Source organism: Pristis pectinata, chromosome 19 (assembly GCF_009764475.1).
Source record: "Pristis pectinata isolate sPriPec2 chromosome 19, sPriPec2.1.pri, whole genome shotgun sequence".
NCBI lineage: Eukaryota > Metazoa > Chordata > Chondrichthyes > Rhinopristiformes > Pristidae > Pristis > Pristis pectinata.
In genome coordinates, this window is record NC_067423.1 from 29,058,364 (window position 1) to 29,081,804 (window position 23,441).

Here is a 23,441-nt window from a genome sequence, read left to right on the forward strand (position 1 = left end):
TCTGGCATGATTATTGTTTTTTTTACAATAAATTAAGGTTTTCAGATAATTACTCAATAGAGTAACATTATGAATAATTTACAGGAGAGGCACAACTATGTAGCCCAACAGGTCTATCCTGGTTGAAAAGCAAACAAAAAATGCATTTGTTGGAAATAGGAAATAAAAACAAAATACTGAAGATAATTCAGGCAGAATCTGCAGAGAGACTAGCAGAGTTAAGGTTTCAGATCAATGACTCATCATCAGTTCAGATAATTATGTTCCAACTAAACTCTTACCACCCTTTAATTCCATCTTTCAATTCCTCGTGTAATTATCTAACTTTCTCTCAAATGCATTATGTGCAATTTGCCTAATTTACCAGGTGACAGCAGACTCAGTACCCTCATCAATGACTGCAAATGGAGAATTTTGAAGCAAGCTGAAAGCAATAGATGTCAAAAACTGCAAATTTTGTTTGCCATGTGTACTTACAGCCAGAGGAACAATGAAAATCCAGAAATGTAAAGATTCCTTTGTGCCCGGAAAAGTTTCATGTTAAGGTGATCATACATATTTGGGAGTAATTTTTCATCTTTTCCAACTCCATGATTCATTGAGTATTTTCTCACCTCTCTAATGGCATCTACAAGCAGAAGAAGATGATTACAGATTTGAAACCGTATATGGTGGTTAATAAAATGGTAAAAAAAAATGCATTTAAGGTACAAATGTTCAACCACCTAAAATTTGTATCTAAACTCAAACGAAAAAAAAACATTCAGACAAATACTCTTTTTGAACAGTAAATGAAAGAAAAGCCAACCAGCTAAGCTGAAGTGTCACAATGGGAAATCAAAATTTTAAGAAGTTATGAAACACTTTACTCTCAAATTCCTTTCTTCCAACTAGCTTAGTTTCCTGAATTACTTGGGTTATTATATTAAAAAAACTAAGGAAATGAAAGAATTATTTTCAATTTTTGATTTAAGTAATTATTTTGTAAGCTCGTAGCCCAAACATATTTTGTTCATCAATGGGAAGTGGGTGCCACTATCCAGGTCACATTGAATATCTATCTCCAATTGTCATTGAGAAGATCATGATAAGATGTCCATCTGAGATACTCAAGTTCCTGTGCCAAGGTATTCCCATAGTTTGCTGGGAGTTCCAGGATTTGTTTTATCTTGCTTCCTCCCCCCATAACAGCATGAAATACACGTTTAACAGCAGAAAAAAAAAATCAAATCCCACCCCATGAATTCAAATTGAAAGTGCTACGAAAATGGTTAAATTATTGATCCAGGAAGTCTAGATCCACACACACAAATTCAAATTCCACAAATACATCCAGGGAATTTAATTAAAATAAAGCAATAGGGAATACCAGAAATTCTGAAGTCAATGGATTGTAATTTAAAATAAAACACTAGGTCACCTATGTCCTTTAGAACATTTTGCAGGCTCATGTGCGATTCAGGACCCACAGTAAAAAGAATAGACAAGCAAAACATTTTAAATGGCACGTCAAGAAAAAACACTGATGCACCACTCGAGATAATAGATTTGGGCACAAGGTCATGCTTAGCCAGCCAAACTTATAACATTCTGTTCACAAATTTCTAGGGACATGCCTGAAATCAGGTTCTGTTTATAGATGAAAGTGAACATGAAGTTCAAGTTATACAAATATCTGGAGCAACAAACAATCTGCTGGAGGAATTCAGCAGGTCGAGTAGTATTTGTGGAGGGGTGGGGGAAGGAACTGTTGACGTTTTGGGTTGAAACCCTGCATCAGGGTTCCTTCCCCACCCCACTCCCCTGCCACAGATTCTGCTCAACCCACTGAATTCCTCCAGCAGAATGCTACTCCAGGGTTGGTAGGTTAATTGGTCACTGTAAACTGCCCCAGTATTTAGGTAAATCTGGGAGAGCTAATGAGAATATGGGGAGAATTGTAAAAAAAAAATGGGATGAAGGACTAGTGGAAATGAGTGATTGATGGCCAGCATGGAATTGATGGGCCAAAGGGCCTATCTCCATCCTGTATCTCTCCATGACAATCATATAATTATATTGAACCCATGTTATTTTCTCACTGCCTCACACTTGACTGCACTGAATGGCATTAACCATGAGCCTGCTATTTCAATCTGTATGTCCTCGTATGTTACTACCTTTTTGATTATTTAGGATCTAATAAAATTTTATATTGTTCGCCAACTTCAAATCTAAATTTCATATACCAAATGGGTGAGTGTTTAGACTTGGAAATCTGCCACACCTACAGCCACAACTCTTAATAGTCCTCTGAAATGGCTTGGCAGGGTGCTCGCGTATCAAAATCAACTATGAACTATGGATAATCCAAAAATAATTTTAAGCACAGGATTTGAATTGGACAAAGTTCTCCTAGCCCAGTTTACCTTGCAAAATCTTCCTCATCTGAGGATTAGAGTTTAATGCAGGGGAAGCTAAGTCATACTCATAGAAAAAAAAATCTTTCATCTGAAGTCAGATATTCCCATCTAAATTGCTGGATACATCCTATCTGAATATCAGATATATTCAGAAATAGTGACACGGTCATTTGAAGTTGGGAGGGCCCTGGGAGTCCATAGTCTTGGTTCTAGATCCCATGAGCTTCATATGATATCAGATCAAACAAGGCAAAGAAACCTAATGCTGTTTACCACCAACTACTACTTCAGCAGAAGAGTCAGTCCTCCATTTTGAACATAGCTTGGATGCAGCACTGAGTACCATGAGGGGCACAGAATGCACAGAATTGCAGACCTCAAAGTCTACTATCAGGAATGACTCAGCAGCACCACCACTGACTGAGCAGGCCAAGTTCTGAAGGACACAACTACCAGACTGGATCTAGTATAGGTGGTGAGCAAGCCAAAAAGGAAAGATCCTTTTCACCTTATTCTTATCAATTCATCCATTGCATAAGCATCTGTCCATGGGAATATTGCTAAGAATGTCTGCTACAAAGATACTGTAGGGACACAATCTCATCTTTATCTAAAGAACACCTTCCATCATATTGTAAATGCCACCATAATTCAGATTCTGAACAGGCTGATCAGCTCAAGCAAAGCACAAGGCTGCGTAGGCCGTCAAGTGATTAACTGCATTCAGTCAAAACCATGCATTTAATAAAGTGATGCACATCTCTCCAAAGTCTGAAATATTAATTGCCCTAACCTTTCTTTGAGCAGAGTAATGGTTCCATAGTCACTTATATCATATTGGAATAGTGATTATTTTAGCAAAAACAGAATTTGCAGGCAATTCTACCTGCACTCATCACAGCTGAGTCCAATGCTACACGGTAGTGTAGCTGTTAGCATAACGCTCTACAGTGCCAGCAACCCGCATTCAATTCCGGCCTGTCTGTAAGGAGTTTGCATGTTCTCCCTGTGTCTGTGGGGGTTTCCTCCGGGTGCTCCGGTTTCCTCCCACTTTCCAAAGACGTACAGGTTAGAAAGTTGTGGGCATGCTATGTTGGCGCCAGAAGTGTGGCGACACTTGTGGGCTACCCCCAGAACACCCTACACAAAAGATGCATTTCACTGTGTGTTTCGATGTACATGACTAATAAAGATATCTTATCTCATCAAATATCTATGAACAAGTCACTTAATACAACCATTAGATAACAACACATTTAACCATTTTGAGACAGTTTTGCTACTGAAAGTCATCTCTATGGAAGCCAACTGCAATTCCTCTATTAGGTCCAAGAGGGAACTCTGGAGTGCAAGAATCAGAAATGGGCCCAGGCTGATTTATACCACGCTTCTACCATTAGTTCATTAGTAATTTGGGTTTCTTCAAAATCTTTCTTCTTGAAAAAGATAATTAACCAGAATTAACAATGTTTTCTCTCCACTTGGATCTTACAGATTAGGCAAGGAAAAAAAAATGATGCAATGCGACTGCAAAAGTGAAATGCACATGATGCAATTCAATTTAATACAATACATCCTTTCAGTGTGATGTTAGAACTCTATATTACAAAACTGACTTGTGCCAATAATGATTTTGATCCCAATGTGGCTCCCAAAATTTTTGTATGCTAATTAAATAGGCAAACCAAGGTTAGTAACATAAGCAACTTCATCAGAAAAGAAATCCTAGAAGGCAAAAGGCTGTTTAAAAAAAGGCAAATGACAAGATGAGGGTAGTTTAGCATTTTTGTTGAAAACCAAGACAGCACACAATTGTGTTGAAACATTCTTAAAAATAAATGACAAGAAAAACACTACCATAAATATCAATATTGTCATAGCAACACAAAGAATGTGCAAGAACAGGATGTTACTTTCAATCTGCAGGTGAAGTCTGAGAACAAATGGAAATGGTTGTTTCTCTCCATATTTGCGACTAAATCTGCAATTCCAGTATCAAATTTGGTATCAAAATATTGATCATAATTCAAGTATAATAAATGGCATTCTTCATAATGGTTGTATTCCTGTGCCTTGATGCTTTATTTGGTAGTGAAGATCAACATTCTTCAAAAGGAAAGTTCTGTGTTCTAACTTTCTGCTCTGCTGCAGATACCACTCTTGCTGGAGTTCATAGTGCTGGGCTCTTGTTATGTATGTGTCCAAATGTTAAACTTTCATTCTAATCAAATACAACAATCCCATCCCACCTTACTTAACGTTCACTGTAGTAATAATCAGGAGTGAAAACCTTGTCGGAATGCTACAACTAAACGCATTTCAAGAAAAATTACTGGGTTTTTAAAATATTCATGTTTAAGTTCAATACTAAGAAACCACCACAGAGACAAAAAGCTGTAGGTGCTATTTTATAATTTAATAACCTAATCAAGATGCAAAGCCATGCTGAAAATCATCCCATCATCCTTGAGAAGTGTACTTTCAAACTTTATCCATTGTAAGGAATCCTTAATCTCCTCTCCACAAGTGGACTAGTTGAGGTGGCTCTATTTCTCTTGCATTGCTTGGCAGAACACCAGATAAATCTAACTGACTCAGAAGTAATTGCCCAATGAATTTTTCATTTACTCATTCCCCTTGACAACTTCTTAGTGTTATGATCAGTGTTTCTCCAAATATCCAACCTACTCAGTTGTTTCCATGAACGAAAATCTCTTAACCTCCCTTAGATTTTCTTTACTAAAATTTTCAAAACCAAGTTGATTTTGACAGGCTATTACTTCATTTACATCACCCTCTTTTTCACTTTTTTCAGCCTTTTTGGAAAATGCATGCTTCGTGGATCCCAGTTTATTCTGCCAGTCAGTACACTTCATTTGCTAGACTCAGTCAAGCCAGTGGTAATAATAAGATATCTTTAATAATGAAGGCACATGGGAGAAATGAAGTCTTAGTTAAGCTTTTCCATTGGCTTAGCACGATACTTCTTGATGACCGAGTTGTAGATTCAATTTTTAAAGCTGATTGCCTATTCTTGTGTGAAGCATGGCCACACAACTTGCAGTCCTATCTGCAAGGGCCGCTGGTCGAGACAAATCTTATTTACGTATACACCCATGGTTATGCACGTCCCAAATGTCTACAAACACTAAATGAGCGCACTATTATCTAGTAGCAGAAATCTACAACATTAATAAGAAAACAGATGTAAACCTTATACAATGGTTTTTTAGAATTCAGATAATGCTCTGGTCCAGAAAAAAAAGACACAAAGCACTCAGAGTGCAAAGAAATAGTGAATAATAAATGAAATCATGAGAAAACAACAAATTAAAATTTGATTCTGCAGTACAGATATATATACTCTACCGAACTGCATTAAGACCATTTTCCTGAAAAAAAAGTATCTCTAAAATACCCTACTTACCAAAAAACAAGATAACCAAGACTACAATAATTGTGAGGAAGGCTCTATTCCAAAAGGAAGCAATTTTCTCCCACAAACGGAAAGTAAAAACTTTCAACCACCTGAAAAACAAATCACAAAACTGTAGTACAAAGAATAACTACAGATAACAAGAAAAATTAAAAAAAAATTTTTTTTCTTTGAATTACAGAACAGAGAAATGACCATTCCACACAAAGGAGCCTCTTAGCATATGGACATATACTGTTATGCCCTTCTCTGATTTGTTTTACTTAATTCCTCTTTAAGACATTCATATTGTTACAGTAACCATCTTATGTAATGGCAAGTTCCACATTCCAATGATCCTCAGATGATAGATGTTTCAGCAAGATAGCACAGGTAACAAGTGGCCTTTTCATGCTTCAAGTTATTTGGCTCTCTGCTGAAAGAGTGATTTAGCCTTTTCCTGCCCTTCAGTGAAGCAAAACATACCAAGAGCTTCCATGAAAAGTAGTGTTATGTTAAAATGCAAAAAATTTCAAGTCTATGATGGATTACTTAATGAATTATTTTTTGGGTACAGAAAACGGGATTAAAGTTACATGGCATTTCTTGTAGTACATTTGATAAACAATTTACATTTATCCATTTATCTAGAAATATACCAAGTTGCTTCAAAAGTGCAATACTAAACAATATTTAACACTGAACCACAAAAGAGGTAATGAAGTTTTCAGGTAGATTTTAAGCAGTGGATAAAGATGGGGAGAGTATTAGAGTCTCTTAGGAAAGTTTATGGAAGATAATCTGAAGTTTAGGGTTTCTGCAATTTAAGACATGGCAAACAGAGCATGGTTAAAACCATGCATATTCAAGAGTCCAGATGAGATCATGCATGATCTTGCACTAGCTGCCCAGAGGGGCAGACTGTACAGTTGAGCAAGTTACCATGATGGGTCAGGGAGAGAAGAGAAAACACAAATTTAAAATCAATCTTTCCATATGATGTATGTAACTCAGCTACCAAAGAGACTTCAGGTGAAAAGGATTGTACAAGTTAGAAATATAAACTGTTTTGGATCAGCTTCTAAAGGAGGTAGGCCAAAAGAGCATTTAAAGAATTTTAAAATGTTTTCAGCGACAGAAACAATGCTGCAAATATACAAGTAGGCAATCTTAGTGAGAAGCTCATCTTAATGGCAATTAGAATAGCTAGATCAGGAATGGTCTGGTTCAGCCTCAGACATCTGACAGAGGGACAGATGGAGCCAAGTGCTTGGGAATAATGTTTGAGGCTGACAATAATGCTTTAGCTGGAGGAAATTTCTGTTTTGAAGGGTTTAAGAAAGATGATGGTCCGTAGAGAAAAATGTGATCAGTGTATTCATAGGCAGGAATTACCATTGTATTTATATAGCAATGTATTTCACCATCTGTAACAAGTCTGAACACGTTAGTTTTACAAGGCTAATCAGGAATCTCTGGTAATGAATAATGTGCAAGTACTAAGCACAGAAGCTTGAACAATTCATTTCCCACATTCTTATGTAACTTGTACAGGCATGTACATTTTTAGGGATATCAAAGCATGATTCTAAACTAGAAAATAAACCCCAAGACAAATTAGCAAATTTTAAACCTACCTTCGAGGTGAGATGAATGGTAAACATAGAAGCAAAATAAAACCTATTTCCGTGTACAAGAAAGTCGCAACTGCAACCCATTGCAATGTCATTGTTCTTGATGAAATCTACCAAAATGAAAACATGTGTTTAAAATACATTTAAAACACACATCTAGTAATTGATCTACAATGTCACTTTCGGTTTGGTTTCAGAAATGCCCATGTGGTATTGCATCCAGAATATTCAAAAACCTATGGCTAGCAGTAGACAACATTATAACAAGCATGGATAGATAGTACTCAATGAATAGATATTGGATGCATCTATAAGTCTGTAGTCTAAACCACTAGGACTTCATATTTCATTTTTAATAGCATTTATAATGCTATTAAAAATGAAATATGAAGTCCTAATGATTTAGAATCATAGCATTTTCCTCTGTAGGGTCCAACTCAGGACAAATCTGCTCACTATCTACAGACCAAAATCAGTTATGCACTAGTCCAGTGCATCTAGGTCCAAAGATCAGCAACAGAATTTTCTGTTAATAAGGATATAGGTTTTTATTGTTATATTAAATACAATCCCCATATCAAAATAATGGGTGCCAAGCATCGAACATTATCCTAGTGCCTTCTGAAACCTAAAATAAATCTCCTCAGTTCATCTGCTGAATTTTTAAAAAATCAGTTGTAAAATATTGCTGATGGGAAAATAAAGTCTGTTTTACTGCACAGGGTAGTTAGAGGCCATAATTAATGCAATTAATCCTTCAGGAGTCACAGCCAATCCTAACATTATTGGCAATCCTGACTCTACCTTAGCCCTTGATTCACAAAGCAGGACAAGAAATGTTCTACAGGGACTGTTTTTCTTTCAAATCAGTAAACCTACCTAAACCATCACTATTTGGATCCTTTAAAAAAGCCTTCAAGAAGCGACTTGAAATAGGTATTATACTGCATTGTTTATAGTCCAAATTTCAAGATGGTTGTCATATTTAATAGCTAAAGTAGAGTTGTGTTGCACTTAGTTCAATCACTTAGGTCTCTGATTAGAAACTCCTGTGAGAAAGTAAATATGAGCAGATCACAAATAATAATTAGATTTTTGTTTTTCAAAAATTGTTCCATTGTGATTGTTGCTGATTCATTTGACGTTAATGTCAAACAGATGCAAGTCCACATACTTTCCCCCATTACTGCTCCCCCAAATTCCTCATCACTTCCTTCTCCAACCTTATTTCCAACAAGCCTAGCGGCACACATTTCTTTTTGCACCATTAACTCAATTGCTTTTCACTCATTCTCTTACACACCAATCCAGGACTTCGCCATACCCTTTGCCAGATATCTCCGTTTGCTTGTTCCAGTCATTAAACTGATGACTACTTCACTTGCAAGGTGAGTTACAAATAATTTGTTCAGACTATCCTTTAAACAGCCACAAAATATTCCTAATTTTTGTGTTATGTCATTTCATCTTGGTTTCTCTGCAGTCTTTGACACGATCAGTTGCTCTATCCTCTTCACTGTTGGTTGCATTATTGAAGAACAAGCATAGCATCTCTACCAATGTCATCACTGCATACTCACCTCATTCTTGGCTCTGTTTTTCAACACCCACATAACCTCATGAAATTAGCTTCATTAAATACACATTAATGACATTAATAATATCTCGTACAATGGAGTCACACAGCACAGAAACAGGTCCTGCAGCCCATCAACCATCAGTCATCCATATACACTAATTCCATTTACCAGCACTTGGTCTGTAGCCTTTAATGCCTTGGCGATTCAAGTGCATGTCTAAATACTTATTAAATGTCGTGACAGTACCCGTTTCTACCACTTGCTCAGGCAATGTGTTCCAGATTTCAAGCACCCTGAGTGAAAAAATTCTTCCTCCGATCTCCTCTAAATCTCTTACCCTGAACTTGTGTCTTCTTGTTTTTGACACTTCTATTATGGGAACAGGCACACCTCCCTCCCCCAGCACCCTCCTTTGCTCCAAAGAAAACAAACTCAGCCTATCCAGTTTCTTCTCAAATGAAATATCCTCTCCCGGGAAACATCCTGGTGAATCTCCTTTACACTCTTTCCAATGCAATCCTGCCCTTCCTTTTGTGTGATGACTAGAACTGGACACGCTACTCTAGTTGTGGCCTAACCAATGTTTCATAAAATATACCATAACCTCCTTTCTATTATATTCTATGAACCAGTTAACGAAGGATAGTATCCTATACTCCTTCTTCACTAAATTTTCTGCATTAACAAACGCTTGTCTAAAATCAAGCTAAATATTGGAAAATTTGAAGCTATCATTTTTATCATAAATACTCTGTACCTTTTCTGGGCACTCCCAGGCTAAACGAGATTATGTGTTTCATTCACCTATTCTCAGTGCCTCAATCACTGCAATCTTGGTATTCTTTATGACCTTCCAATCTCATCTCTTTTCTATTTCAAATGTTTTGATAAAACTGCATCCACGCTACCACCTCAACTATTACAATCCTTGCCCAACCACTAAATTCAACTCAAAATTTCACCTCATTCAAAACTCAGCTATTAAATTCTATTACACACTAAGTCTGACTGAAGCATCCTCTCTGTCCTCTGATGCTGGCTCGGTGTCTTAAAGACAACAAGCCTCACTTCTGTAATATCTACGAGGAATTCTCCAAATTTTCTATTTCAGACTGTATTCACAGCCACACATCTCCATTTTTAGAAAAGAAATGCAAGCCCATGTTCACATTGTTTCTTCAATCTGACTACCCCCTTGAAGGTTCTGTCAAAACGAAACACTGTTTTGGAAAGTGTTTCGAATATTAATTTCTTTGATTCACCACACCCCTTTTTTTTGAAAACGCCTCGGGTCATTTTTCTATTTCAAAAGCGTGTCGGAGAAAGCTGCGTTGGCAAATTTTCAACTGACACCAGGACTACTTGAATAAAATTGCCTTCACTCAAATATAAAGTGTTTCAAGTAATAACACATTATTCACTTCCTCATTTCTAATATCAGCCACTTTAATGAGGGGGAACGCAACTGCCCAGCGTGTGCTGCAGCAATGAACTTATCAAAATTTCGCAGGGTGCTGCAACAACATTCTGTTTCCGTCTACCAAAATTCTTCTTTTGCATTCATTACAGTTTGAGTAGAACTAAAGCTAAAACCAGGGTTGCTTTCAAACAATTAAGCTACTTCGACGTCTTCCAGTCCTTATTTAGCAAAAACCTATTTTGGGGACAACCTCTATACAGGACGTTGCCACCCTAATAGGGTTGGGACCAAGGCAAAAAGCAAACACGGAAGTAACTGTGGGCCAAATGGACTCGCTAGCCCTCGGAGGGCCGCGGAGTTATCAGGGATGCCTATCTATAAAAACCAGCCCGCAAGCAGTACATTTGCTTTAATCCAAGCGTTGGACGGGGAGCTGCACACGTGAAGAGGCCGTGCTGCGGGCCTGTGGGACCCCTCCTCCACTGCCCTACAACTTCACCAAACTATACCTTCAGATTGGACTAAAGGATCCAATAACTTGATAAACGGATGATTTCAAGCGGCACACGATCAGAACTTGCCTCTCGACCACCTCTTGCAGAGGGAACAACCCCCCCCCCCGCCGCTCTGGTCTCGCCTCGCACGGCCTCGCGTCACCGCGCGCAGCAGATGACGTCAGTTCGATCCGGACGCGCGCCGCGAGAGCGCGCAAAAGCGCGTGCCCCAAGCTGAGCGCTTCCCGCCAGTGACCTGTGATGATGCTCCATGGGGATCCGATTGCTCTTCGCTGAAGTCTCCACCGTAATTACTGCCAAATCATGAAACGATGACAAAACTGTTACCACGAGAATTGAAATAGAAAGTATTTTCATTGGCTTCCATATTTTTATTTGAATTTAGCTGACCATGAGAACTGCACAGCAACTCCAGTGGGCTTTCGGAGAGCACTGGGTCCGACCGGGCTAATGAATACGGGGGGGATCCTAGTGGTGCATTATATATACTGGGACCTTGAAGTGAGTGGCCTTTCCATCACATGCCATTCTCAAGCAATGAGGACACAAGAGACTCCAGATGCTGGAATCTGGAGCAAAAAAGACGAGCTGCTGGAGCAACTCTGAGTCCGGCAGCATCTGTGGATGGAAATGGACAGTCGACGTTTCTGGTGGAGACTCAGGTATTTTTCTTACTTCCACACAAATGAAGGCTATTCAGTCCATTAAGTTCATGTTGGCTCCCAGCAGAACAATCGCATTAGTCCAATTCCCCCTCTCTTCATTTCATCCGCATTCCTGAAATGTATTCCCTCTTTTCTTTCATTCTTTTGCCATTATGTACATAATTTACACTAACCAATTAATCAACCCAGACATCTATGGGACGTGGGAGAAAACTGGAGCATTTGGCAGAAACTTACGCAGTTACAGGGAAAATGTGTGAACTGCAGTCAGGTAGTACACGAAGTCACGATGAAACCCAAGTCCTTGGAGCTGAAGCCGCATTACTAACTGCTGTACGATACCACCCAACTCTGCTTGCCACTCAAATAGATCATTCAATTGTACTACGCCACTCATTCAACTCCTGCTTTAATGAGCCCCACTTCCCTGAAACAAACGATACAGCCAATAAAGTGGATTACCTAGTGATTGACAGTCATCATCAAGAGCCAATCAAATAGCTTCACCCTTCCCCCAACTCCGTCATTCTCAGAACCACTTTATTTGTTTTGTATTGTAATTGTTGTCCCATCCTCTGAGGGATACTTCTTAAATATGGGATTTGTGAAAATATGTGGTTGATGCAAACTCAGTGGGCCGAAGAGCATGTTTCTGAGCTATGATTAATACACAAGCAATCAGAACCCAGTTACTTTCATAACTGGAGGGTCCTGGCAAATCCAGAGTTCCCAAAATGCCCATTTATATTATTATATCAATGAATAGCAATCTATATTGTGATCGGTGCAAGCATTGTATTTGTACTTGAAAATAAAAAAAAAGCTGCAGCTGCTGAAAATTGAAAATAAAAAAAACAGAAAAAGCTGGATATAAGTAGCAGGTCAGGCAGCATCTTTGTGAAGAGGAACAGAGCTAACATTTCAGGTTAAAGACTGAAGGCCTGACCTGCTGAATATTTCCAGCATTTTCTTTTTTTTTGATAATTACTGTACCATAATCACTCCATAACACATTGTCGTATTTTCATACAACATAGAATAACTGGTTGAATAACCTCCTATTGCCAGCTCTAAGAGAAAATACGTCTGTTCTATTCTCCCATTATGTCCCCAAAAACTATTCTCTTATACTTGCCTATCAACTCAAGCCCGATTCTGAATCAAATGATTCCCACAACATGGCATGGGAAAATAAACAGGATCCAAACAATGGATTTGAATTTAAAACTATAATTTAGAAACAGAGCTCTGGGAACAGCACGTGAAGAAACTTTGATCCTACATGCTGAATGTGAATGGTGAATTTGACTCAAAGAAATCCTAATCTGTGGGGAATCACTTGTATCGAATATGACAATTGCAAGTTGTTCCTTGTAGAGAATTGAGGGGCATGTGATAAGTTAAATGCAGAAGATTTACACTTGCATTATGATTTACTGTAATCTATTATAACCAAGATTACACTCATCTTTTCATTAACAATGCTGCATGCAAAATCTTACGACATTAAACATATTGATTGCTAAAATGCCAATCATTTTTCAGGCAGACACAATGCTGCTTCACGCTAAATGCAAGTAACATTCCATCTTCACAAATATATCTTTTTCTTTTCAGATCATTGATTTATCAACCAAGTCAATCTTGACAGTTCTGTTAAGTACAAAACACCCTTTGACCAGACCATGCAAAATTACTTTATTCAGTAAATGCAGTACAGTAAAACAATAATCTCATATCCTTGGGTAGTTCAGGACTAGTAGATCATCAGGAGTATTAGATTTTACTCCTATTAACACCCACCACACTTTCCTTTCACTTTTTTTGTAACATGTTGCATGGAAGTAGAATAAATTTTCCTGTGAATCCAGTGAGCTTAAGTTGAATAGGAAATATACAAGCACTCCAAATCCCAGCTCCATCTGCAAATTTACCCACATTCCTGATCTTTAGTGCTCTAGATCCTAACCATGGTCCCAGCCACACACGTAACCCACAGTCCAGACACCCCATTTACAATCCAGATCTCTGACTCACATTCTGGACTGATGAGCAAGCCAGATACTGGACCATTGGGATTTGTGAGCAATCAGATGTTGGATTATGGAGTTTTACTGTACATTGATATAATTAACAACATAAATTAAGAGCATTTAATACAAGACTACATCACCACCCTTAAGTTCTACCTTGGAGTTCTCATAAAAACATGGGAATAGTCCTTCTGAAAGAGAATATGGAGTTAATAAAAAATTAAGAGCAGACAAATGGAGGCAAAACAAACAAAATTTAAAAAATGACAACAGAAAAATGAACCAAAAGGAAAGGCTGCTCATGGCTGGATGTAGAAATGATTGAGCTTGGTTTATTTACGAGTGTTGAAGGAACTTAATCCTTCGATCCAAAGCAAAAGCAAGAATGTACAGTCAATGATAATGGTTAATCAAACATTTAAAAAAAGGGACTTGGCTTGCAAAAGAGAACAGATTTCTCAAAAGCAGCTCATTGAAACCAACAACAAAATGGTATTCATACAGTTTGTTATAAAAATAAGAAACAGTGACCCATCAGATTGGAAACATGGAAAAGGTCCCAATGTGTTTTCGAATGCTTCCAATATTCATTGTTAACAAAACCAAAGAAAACCATTCAAAAGGTTCAGGATATTCTGCTGTGGGGTTACATGCTGTGCAGAGGACACACCAAATTCACTATTTTTTTTGTTAAGAGTTCACTGAATCTCAAAGTACTGATATATAACAAAAGATGTTTGTGGAATTGAGGTATGGATGCACATTTGGAACTGAAGGCCTAGAACCTTAAACAAAAAAAATGACTGATTTTTGATTCATTTAGCAGGTCAAGTATTTGACTGTATGGAAACAAACTTAACATTACAATTCTGCCCTGCCTGTTATTCCCTTTGGAATTACAGGAATTTCCAGTCTTTTGATGTGGTAGTCAACAAATAGTTTAAGATTTGCATGAGGAAGAAACAGGTTGAGTGGCTGTCAGAAAGGGAGTAGAATTTTAAGCCAACAGGAAGCCTACATAGTGACTTCATCTAAATCTTGGAAATGCATTGACCCATTAAAACCTTTGAGAAGACATGTACCTAATTAACTGGATGATGCAGGGGATGACATAATTCTTCCAAGTCCGAGATGGATTCACAAAATGATGGAGACAAATTTCTATGTTCATTCACCTCATGGTGATGTGGCATACTAAGTTTGAAAAATTAAAGTTTGAGAATTCTTCAGGTTTTGAGTTGGGTATAACATTCAATATCATATCTTTGTCATGTTTTAAGATTTGCTCAAACTGCACATTATAATGTTTGCTGCTATTTTTGCAATCAGCCATTCAATGTCAATGATGGAATTTTAATATTTAATCACATCTTAAACTCCACCTGATAGATGAAATTATGAAGGATGAGCTGAACTGATGCACTTCATATCTTGATGTTGCATATCACAGCAAAGCAGTTCTTTCATTCTTCTGGAAACAGCTTTTGATTTTATCCAGCTTTATTAGGATATGTGGTATGAAGCTGCCAGTTCCACCCCCCCACCCCCCCTTCTGGGACTGGGTCCTCCCCAATTACTTGTGGCATTACGTATCTGTCTATGACAGCAATGGAACCAACATGGAGATAAAGTCCCATCTTCATATGAAGGACATCCTTCATTATGTTCTATGGCATTACAATCATATTAAGTAATCCACAGGGCACTGTGGACCATCAGCAGCAAAAAAAAAGTACACTACCATAATCTGTATATAACATCACAATTGGCATATCCCTCACTATAATATTGCTATTAAGCCAGGATCAATCCTGTTCAGTGGGTAGAGCAGAAAGGCATGCCAGGAGCTGTACCAGGCATGCACAAAAATGAGGTGCTGACCTGGTGAAGCTGAAACACAAGATTAGATGCTTGCTAAACAGCACAGATAATAGGTAATAAACAGAGGCAAGTGATGTTATAATCAATAAATAAAATCAAACTTCAAGTCCTGCCACATGTAGTTGTGAATGGTGGTGGATGTTAAATGGACAATGGGAGAAGGCTCCAAAAACATTCCCCTTCTCAGTGGTGGCAAGTCCAGTATGTCAGTGACAATGACAAGGCTAAATAATTTGCATTCATAGTCAGACAGGGTGCTGAATAGATAATTGATCTCAGCTTCCTCTTCAGATCTCCATCATCATAGACACCAGTCTTCAATCATTCCATTCACTCTACATGATATCTTGGAAAAAGCTGAGAGCACTGGGTACAGCAAAGGCCTTGAGACTTGACAACTATAGTCCTGAACTCCTGTGCTCTCAAATTAGTTGTGTCTCTAGCCAAACTGATCCAATAGTAATAATACTAGCATGTACCCAACAATGTGGAAAATTGTCCAGGGATGTTTTGTTCACACAAGGTAGGACAAATGTAATCTAGCTAATTGAGAACAGACTGATTGAATGGCAATCATCAGCAAGGCGTCAACAACATTGCTATCAAGTGGCAATTACTCACCAATAACCTGTTCACCAATCTCAATTTGGGTTACACCAAGTTTCAACCCAAACAGCCAAATTCCCAAAGGTGAGGTGATAGTGATTGCCCTTGAAATGAAGGCAGAATCTGACCAAGTGTGGCATTAAAGAGATCTGATAAAACTGAAGTCAAAGGGCATCAAGGGGAAAACATTTCATACAATGGAAAATTGTGTGGTTGTTGGAGCTCACTTTGCTCAGCCCAGAAAATCACTGTACAAGTTGCTCAGAGCTGTGTCCTAGGCTCATCCATGTTCAGACCACTTCTATGTACATCAATGAACTTCCTTCCAACACAAGGTCTGAAGTGGGGGGTTGCTGATGATTGCACAATGTTCGCAACCCCTTGGCAAACAAAGAAATCAACACCTATATGCACAAGACCAAAACAGCATTCAGGCATCAGCTAATATGCAATAAGATTTGCACCACAAAAGGGCAGGGCAATGGCCATTTTCATTAAGAGTCCAAGCAAGTACACCTTACATTCAATGGCATTACCATCACTGAGAACCAACATCCCAAGGTTCAATATTGACCAGAACTCAAATGGACCAGCCACATAACCAACAGATCATATTCTGTGAAGAGTGGCTTACCTTCTCACATCTTAAACCCTTCCCACCATCTATGGCAGAATTCAGCAAAGAGATAGAATACTCTCCATTCGTTGGATGAGAGTAGCTCCAACAACACTCAAGGTGATTGACACCATCCAGGACAAAGCAGCCCACTCGAGTGGTACCTCACCATTACCCTACACATTGATTACCTTCACCTATAGCACTCAGTGATTGTGATGCATACCATCTGCAAGATGCAATACCATTACTTGCCTACAAATTCCTGGAGCACTTCTCAAACCTGCAACCTCCACCAAGGCAGCTACAGATGTATGGGAGCACAACTACCTGCAGTTTCACTCTAAGTCACACACCAATAAGGCTTGGAAACATATCAGCATTCTATGATCTCACTGGATCCAAATACTGAAACAGCCTCCTAATTGAATTGTGGGAGTACCTCCACTAAAGGGTCTGAAGTGGTTCAAGAGTATGACTCGCCACCATCTCCTCAATGATAATTGGCAAAAAAAAATGCTGGCCTTACCAGCAACAGTCATATCCCAAAAAGTTGTCAGAGAACAATTACCCACTGAATTAATAAAAACCTTTTACTTTTGTATAAACTGTTGGATTAATTGAATACTATTAAAGTTCACAATACCAATGTTTGCAACACGTGCATTGGTGTACAAAGCTGGAAAGCAACTCTAGAGAGAGAAAATTTGTTTCCAGACTGCCTTAACATCTCTTTCAGTGATATAATTCAGCAATTTATTAAATGCTTCATGGACATGAAGTAAAATTTTAAAAATCTGAATATTTAAGCTATTTTCTGATGATTTACATTTAACTTTCTATCTCAATGAAATATTAAATCTCTTTGTAGGAAACAGTGGACAACACATACTTCACAAACTGGAATAGAAATCATTTATCACTTTAAGTATAACAAAAGAAACATAACATTTTAAAACTAACTTTATGGAGAAATCAAATTCTGTTTAAAAAATGTACTTGTCAGAAAAATTGCATGAAAGGGCAAAGTCTTAAACTCCATGCAAGATTGTTGAAGTGAAATTCATTGAAGTGGCAGACTGCAACAATCATCTTATTTTGAGTTCCAAAGACATGTAATTTCAAGCTTCGGGACAGTGACTTCTGAGGTATGCAAGAGCTTTGTTTGAGCACAAGCCACAGGGTCAAAAGCCAGTCTGGATCTCCAATCATATCCTTCAATTCCTTTTTAAGATATGGCAGTTGTCAGAATGATAAAAAAAAACTGGTATTTACATGGTCATAAGCCATAATTCTCATCAAGGTAGTGTATAACAGCTGATGTACTTGAAAGCACATTAAAGATTTTCTTCTCTTGCCTTGAAGTTACTCTTTCCAACATGTACATCAAATGGTGATGAAAACAAGTGAATGGTGTTCCATGCTCCAAAGCAATGTCAACCCAGTCCCTAACACATTGCCAAGGGGTTTCCTCATATCCTGAGAACATAGCAGGGTTTGCCAAAAGGCCTCGTGCAGCCATTACACCTGTAAGGAAATGTACATTATTTAACTTGATCATAAAACTTGAACACAAATTAAACTGATGAGGTCACAATAACTTCCTAGGGAAGATGGGTACAATAGTTTTGCTCATGGATATTGTTAACTGGCATTTTCTTTTTGACAGGTGATGACAAAGAAGTTTTCTGCATAAGCAAACTTGAGTTTCCCCTAAAGAATCCAATGTTCGACAAATGCAGTACTGGAAGTGTTGTACTATAGTCTAACGGCATTAATGAATTTATGGAAAACCTAATACATTTTAAAGTGTAGGATTTTTCTGGGTATTATACTCAATTTAATCAAAGTATTTCTTGGCCAATGAAAGTGATTACATTATTCCAAGTTCAAATCCATAATAAAAGAAATCCAGATAAACAGCTAAAATAGTTTTAAGTAATTAGAAACAAAACACAAACAATTAAAATAAACAGGATCTAGGAAACAGAATCACATTAAATTTACAATATAGAAAGAGGCATTTGTCCCACCACGTCCATGGCAGTTGAATAGAAAAGCTACCCGGCTGATTCCCAACTTCCAGGATAAAGTCTGGTGCTCTGCAACTCAATTCTTAACTATACATCCAAGAACTACTTAAATGTCATGAAGCTCTTTGCCACTGCTATCTTTTCAGGTCGCGAGTGCCAGACCTACACCACTTTCCACATGATTTTTTTTCCCTCTCTGCATCAGCATCTTCTTTCTAATTCTTCCACCCATTCTTTAAATCTTTTTCTTTAAAAAAAGCCCCATTCTTTATTCTATTCCATGCTAGGTCCCTCATTTATACCCTCCCTTCCCAATTCAGTCTTCCTTGAGCCTTCTCTGTTCTATAAAAATACCTTAACATATTCCCCACCCACCTGGATCACTCTCTCTTCTCCCCCTCCCATCAGACAGAAGATACAGGAGCACGAGGGTGCATATCACCAGGCTCAAGGACAGCTTCTATCCCACTGTGATTAAGACTATTGAACAGTTCCCTTATATGATGAGGTGGACTCTTGCCCACCTACCTACAATGCACTTCCCTGTAGCTGTGACACTTTACTCTGTATTCTGTTATTGTTTTTACCCTGTACTACCTCAAAGCACTGTATGAATGTAATCAATTGATTTGTATGAATGGTATGCAAGACAAGTTTTTTCACTGTACCTCGGTACAAGTGAGAATAATAAACACAAAAAAATTGAATTTTCCAGTCCTAGCAACATCCTCAAATCTCCCCTGCACCCTCTCCAATGCAATCACATCTTTCCATTTTGGTCATCATGGATACGACCAACTGAATGGTCCCCTTCTGGGATGCCACAAACATCTACAATTCCATGAAACCTTCTTTCCTTTCTTTTCTGTAGCCCTGCAATCATCACTGAAGTTGATGGAATCAGGAGTCCTGTACCAGGTTAAACTTGGATCCGAGAGCCAATTTGCCAATGCCAATACTTCACCTGCATCAACAAAATTCCTTACCATCAATCCCCGTCAGCTGATGTACAAGATCCACATCTTTATTGCTCCTGACATCCCCATTTGCTACTACTGGTATAGTTAAATTTTCTTTAATAATCTTGATTGCATCATAGTGGACTGGTTGATGTCGTTCTTCTGTTTCCCTGCCATGAACAGTAATCCAAGAGATTCCAGCTGCCTCAACCTTCCGGCAGAGATCTACAGTTCTCGTTAGGTCTTTGTGCAATCTGCAATACCATCAGATCATAGAATACTACAGGTGAATTTAACCTACAGTAAAACAGACAACATTTTCTGTCATATAAAATAATAATACCTACAATTTAAAGCATAGCACTAAAATATAATTAAATACAAAACAAAATGCCAGAAAACACAAGTACAATCATCTTCTCACTCAGCAGCGAAATCTTGACTTGCAAAGCAGTTTGTTCAATATTCTTAGACAAGGTAAATTTTGATATTCTTCAGTAAAATAACAGGTGACATTGAGCCAATTTAATTTTTAGACAATGCATGTAAACATCTGGTAAGAAATTAATCAATTTGAAGAGGAGGGAAAAATTCTCACAGAGTTTACTAGAACACATCACTTCCCCCCCCCTTTTATCATTTGTTTCATTAATGTAAGTCTCTTTCCATTATTTAGCATACAGATCTAAAAATTCCAGCATCCCAGAGACACAAGTCTTTAGACCAGATGATTTCAGATGGTGGACTGTTAAATAGCCTCTGAACTAGCAGAGCAACCCTATCTGTGCATAATTGTTATGTTCACCACATGGCATCAACGCAAACATAATGTGGACCTGGCAAAGTCGATTCCAGTCCAATCAATCTTGCAAACTGCTTCTCAAACTTTTGGGGACTGGTGCCCAAATTGAGCGAGTTGTACAACAGAGCAGTCAAGCAACAGCCTAACATTGACAATCTCACAAAATCTCAATTTACAAGCAGATGAGAGAGTAATTGGTCAGATTGATCTTGGCCTTTTTGTGAACAGGACACAGTGTTGCATAGATGCTGGTTCTGTACTTGAATAGTATAGGTAGTGACACAGCAGTTCTGGAGCATATGTTTGGCACTATAGGTGGGAGGTGGTTGCCACCCATAGCCTTTAAGGAATCCAATGCATTCATATAGCCTGTAACAACACAGGGAATGAACCAAATGATGGGGGATCTCAAGAGAAGGCAAAGGTGGATTGTCCACTTGACACTTTTGGCTGAAAATAATTCCAAATATCTTTCGCCCTCATGAGATCAGCTCCACTATCATTAAGAATGGGAGCATTTGTGAAATCTCACGTTCCCATCAGCCATTTCATTTTCTACCTTTATTCATGACCGAATATAGGAGCACTGCAGATATTCGAGCTGATCCACTAGTTCTGAATCGCTTAGCTCTTTTCATAGCATAATACTTCCACTTGTTGTATATACATAATTCTTGTATTTACTTTGTATACAATTTATCATGTTGTATTTATTGTTGTATGGTGTCAACATATATACAAATGTGTATTGTATACATTAAATGTTGTACAAGCAGCCATGTGTTGTAATATCATCAGCTTGACATATAGATACTTAGATAAACCTGGTGCTGATCCAGGCATGTTTTTCTGTACTCTTTAAACCAGGGTTGCCCTAGTCTTGATGGAAATGATAGGGCAACAGCTACTGACAATGGTGGCTTTAGTTCCGCTGTAATAAGAACAGAAAATGCTGAAAAATACTCAACAGGTCAGGTTGTGGGAAGAGAAACAGAAGTTGTATTTCAGGTCAAAGGCCCTTAGCCAGAATGGCACATTCTGACAAAGGATCTTCGACCTGAAACATCAGCTCCATTTCTCTTCCCACAGATACGACCTGACCAGCTGTGTTTGCCCAGCATTTTCTCTTTTCTTTTAGATTTCTAGCATCTGCAGTTTTTTTTGATTTGCACACACAATTCTGCTGTTGCTGATGACTCATGTTGTCTTGCAAGTGCTCAGTTTTGGAGTTCATTACCTATCCTGTATCTCTCTCACTGAGCATAGTAGCAGTACTGCACAACAAAATGGAAGGAGTTCTTGGTGACATTGTCTATGCAGGAGGCACACTGCTACTGTCATGGGCAGATGCATCAAATGACATGTGGACTGGCAAGAACAAACTCAAGTATTTTTTTTAACTCCCTTTACATTTCTTTGTGTTGATCCCAGACCCAGTACGGTAGGTTTTTCCTTCAGATATTGGCCAAATGACTCAATGGTAATGGTACCAAGCCACACTTGGTGATGGGCATTGTGGTCCTCCATCCAAGGCAAGTTCATGTGGCTTTGCTTCTACTAGGGTTTCACAGTGCTGAGGAGGAATTATTTATCAGCCAAGGGTGGGTTGTATGTGATAACCATCATTACCGCATTGTCTCATGGAGCTTATATGCAATAATGAGGAGTTTCAGGCTCATTTCTCCCTCTCCCAAGTGGATAACCACTCTGCTACCAATTCTGGCAAACCTATTCTACTAGTAGAACACAAGATACTCAGGAGTTTGAAATGGAGTGGTTAGGGATGCTGACAAGCGGTACACAATTCTGTGAGAAGGGCTCTGTCAATCTATTGCCCGAATTATTTTTTTTAATTTTAAAAAGCTACCTGGCTTTAGACTTTGAATACTTTTGTGACCCTTTCTTATGGAACTGGCTCTCATTTTCTGTAAATTAAAAAAAGAACAATTTGTACTGCAAATAAAGACCGAGAAGAGGAATAATGCTTGGAGAGTAGAGTAATCAAGATGACGATTCAGGGTGTTTCACAGCACTTTGGCTTACGACTACACTGCTGTGATAGTAGCTGTGAATGAAAGAAGTTTGAAGTTTTAGCCAAGAACATTTTAATAACAAGTGTACAAGATGAAAGAACTGCATTTCTTGGTAGTTACAAAATAATAAATCTGACACCTTAAATTTCTGTTACCCATGTAGAAAGTATCACTGTAACTATTGTAATGTTGTTAGGTGATATGCAGAGCTAATAAGGATATTGAATTAAAATCTCATTATGAAAGATTTGACCTAATTTACTCCATCAACACTTGATTTACAAGAGCTGTCCCAAGTATAACCTTCCTTGATTTGATTTATGAATTTGCATTATAATGCCATTAGCTCTTTGCAGTACATATCTTTGATTACCAAGCTATTTTTCACTTCAATGAATAGCACACCATTCTCTGCCAATGTAGGAATATATAGTACAAAAATATCCACAAGCCATTTTGTCAACCTTTTTGATTTATGAATTTCACCGAATATTTTCCAAGAAAGCATTCCTTTTGTAAATTGAGGAATGGCTGGACATATTTATAAAATAATTGTGTACTTTTGAAACTAATTTTTATTTGCATTTACAAAAAAACTACCTTATCTTAATGGAGATTGAAAACTCTGGGCATTCCACTTGATTTCTAACCTGACGCACCATATCCTGAACCAGTTCTGGTTTATTAATTAAGCAAGCACCGTATCCTTCTGCCATTGCCCACCTGAAAGGATAATGAAATATATATAATGCGTATTGATATATGAATAATCTAAATAACTGCAAAGTCTGTACATATTGATCACAAATTGTTTTTTTTTTAAAAAAAAACAAATAACAAACATCTA

The 23,441-nt window shown here is 38.0% G+C and overlaps 1 protein-coding gene across 1 annotated transcript in view; it reads right to left on the reverse strand.

Moving 5' to 3' along the window:
* dus4l (dihydrouridine synthase 4-like (S. cerevisiae)) overlaps positions 1-23,441 on the reverse strand; it is a 56,532-nt gene that overhangs the window by 14,307 nt on the left and 18,784 nt on the right. Inside the window, 5 exon segments of the mRNA XM_052033393.1 lie at positions 478-628; positions 5,830-5,930; positions 7,455-7,550; positions 19,765-20,013; positions 23,195-23,317. Of these exon segments, the coding sequence (XP_051889353.1) occupies positions 478-628; positions 5,830-5,930; positions 7,455-7,550; positions 19,765-20,013; positions 23,195-23,317 (720 nt within the window).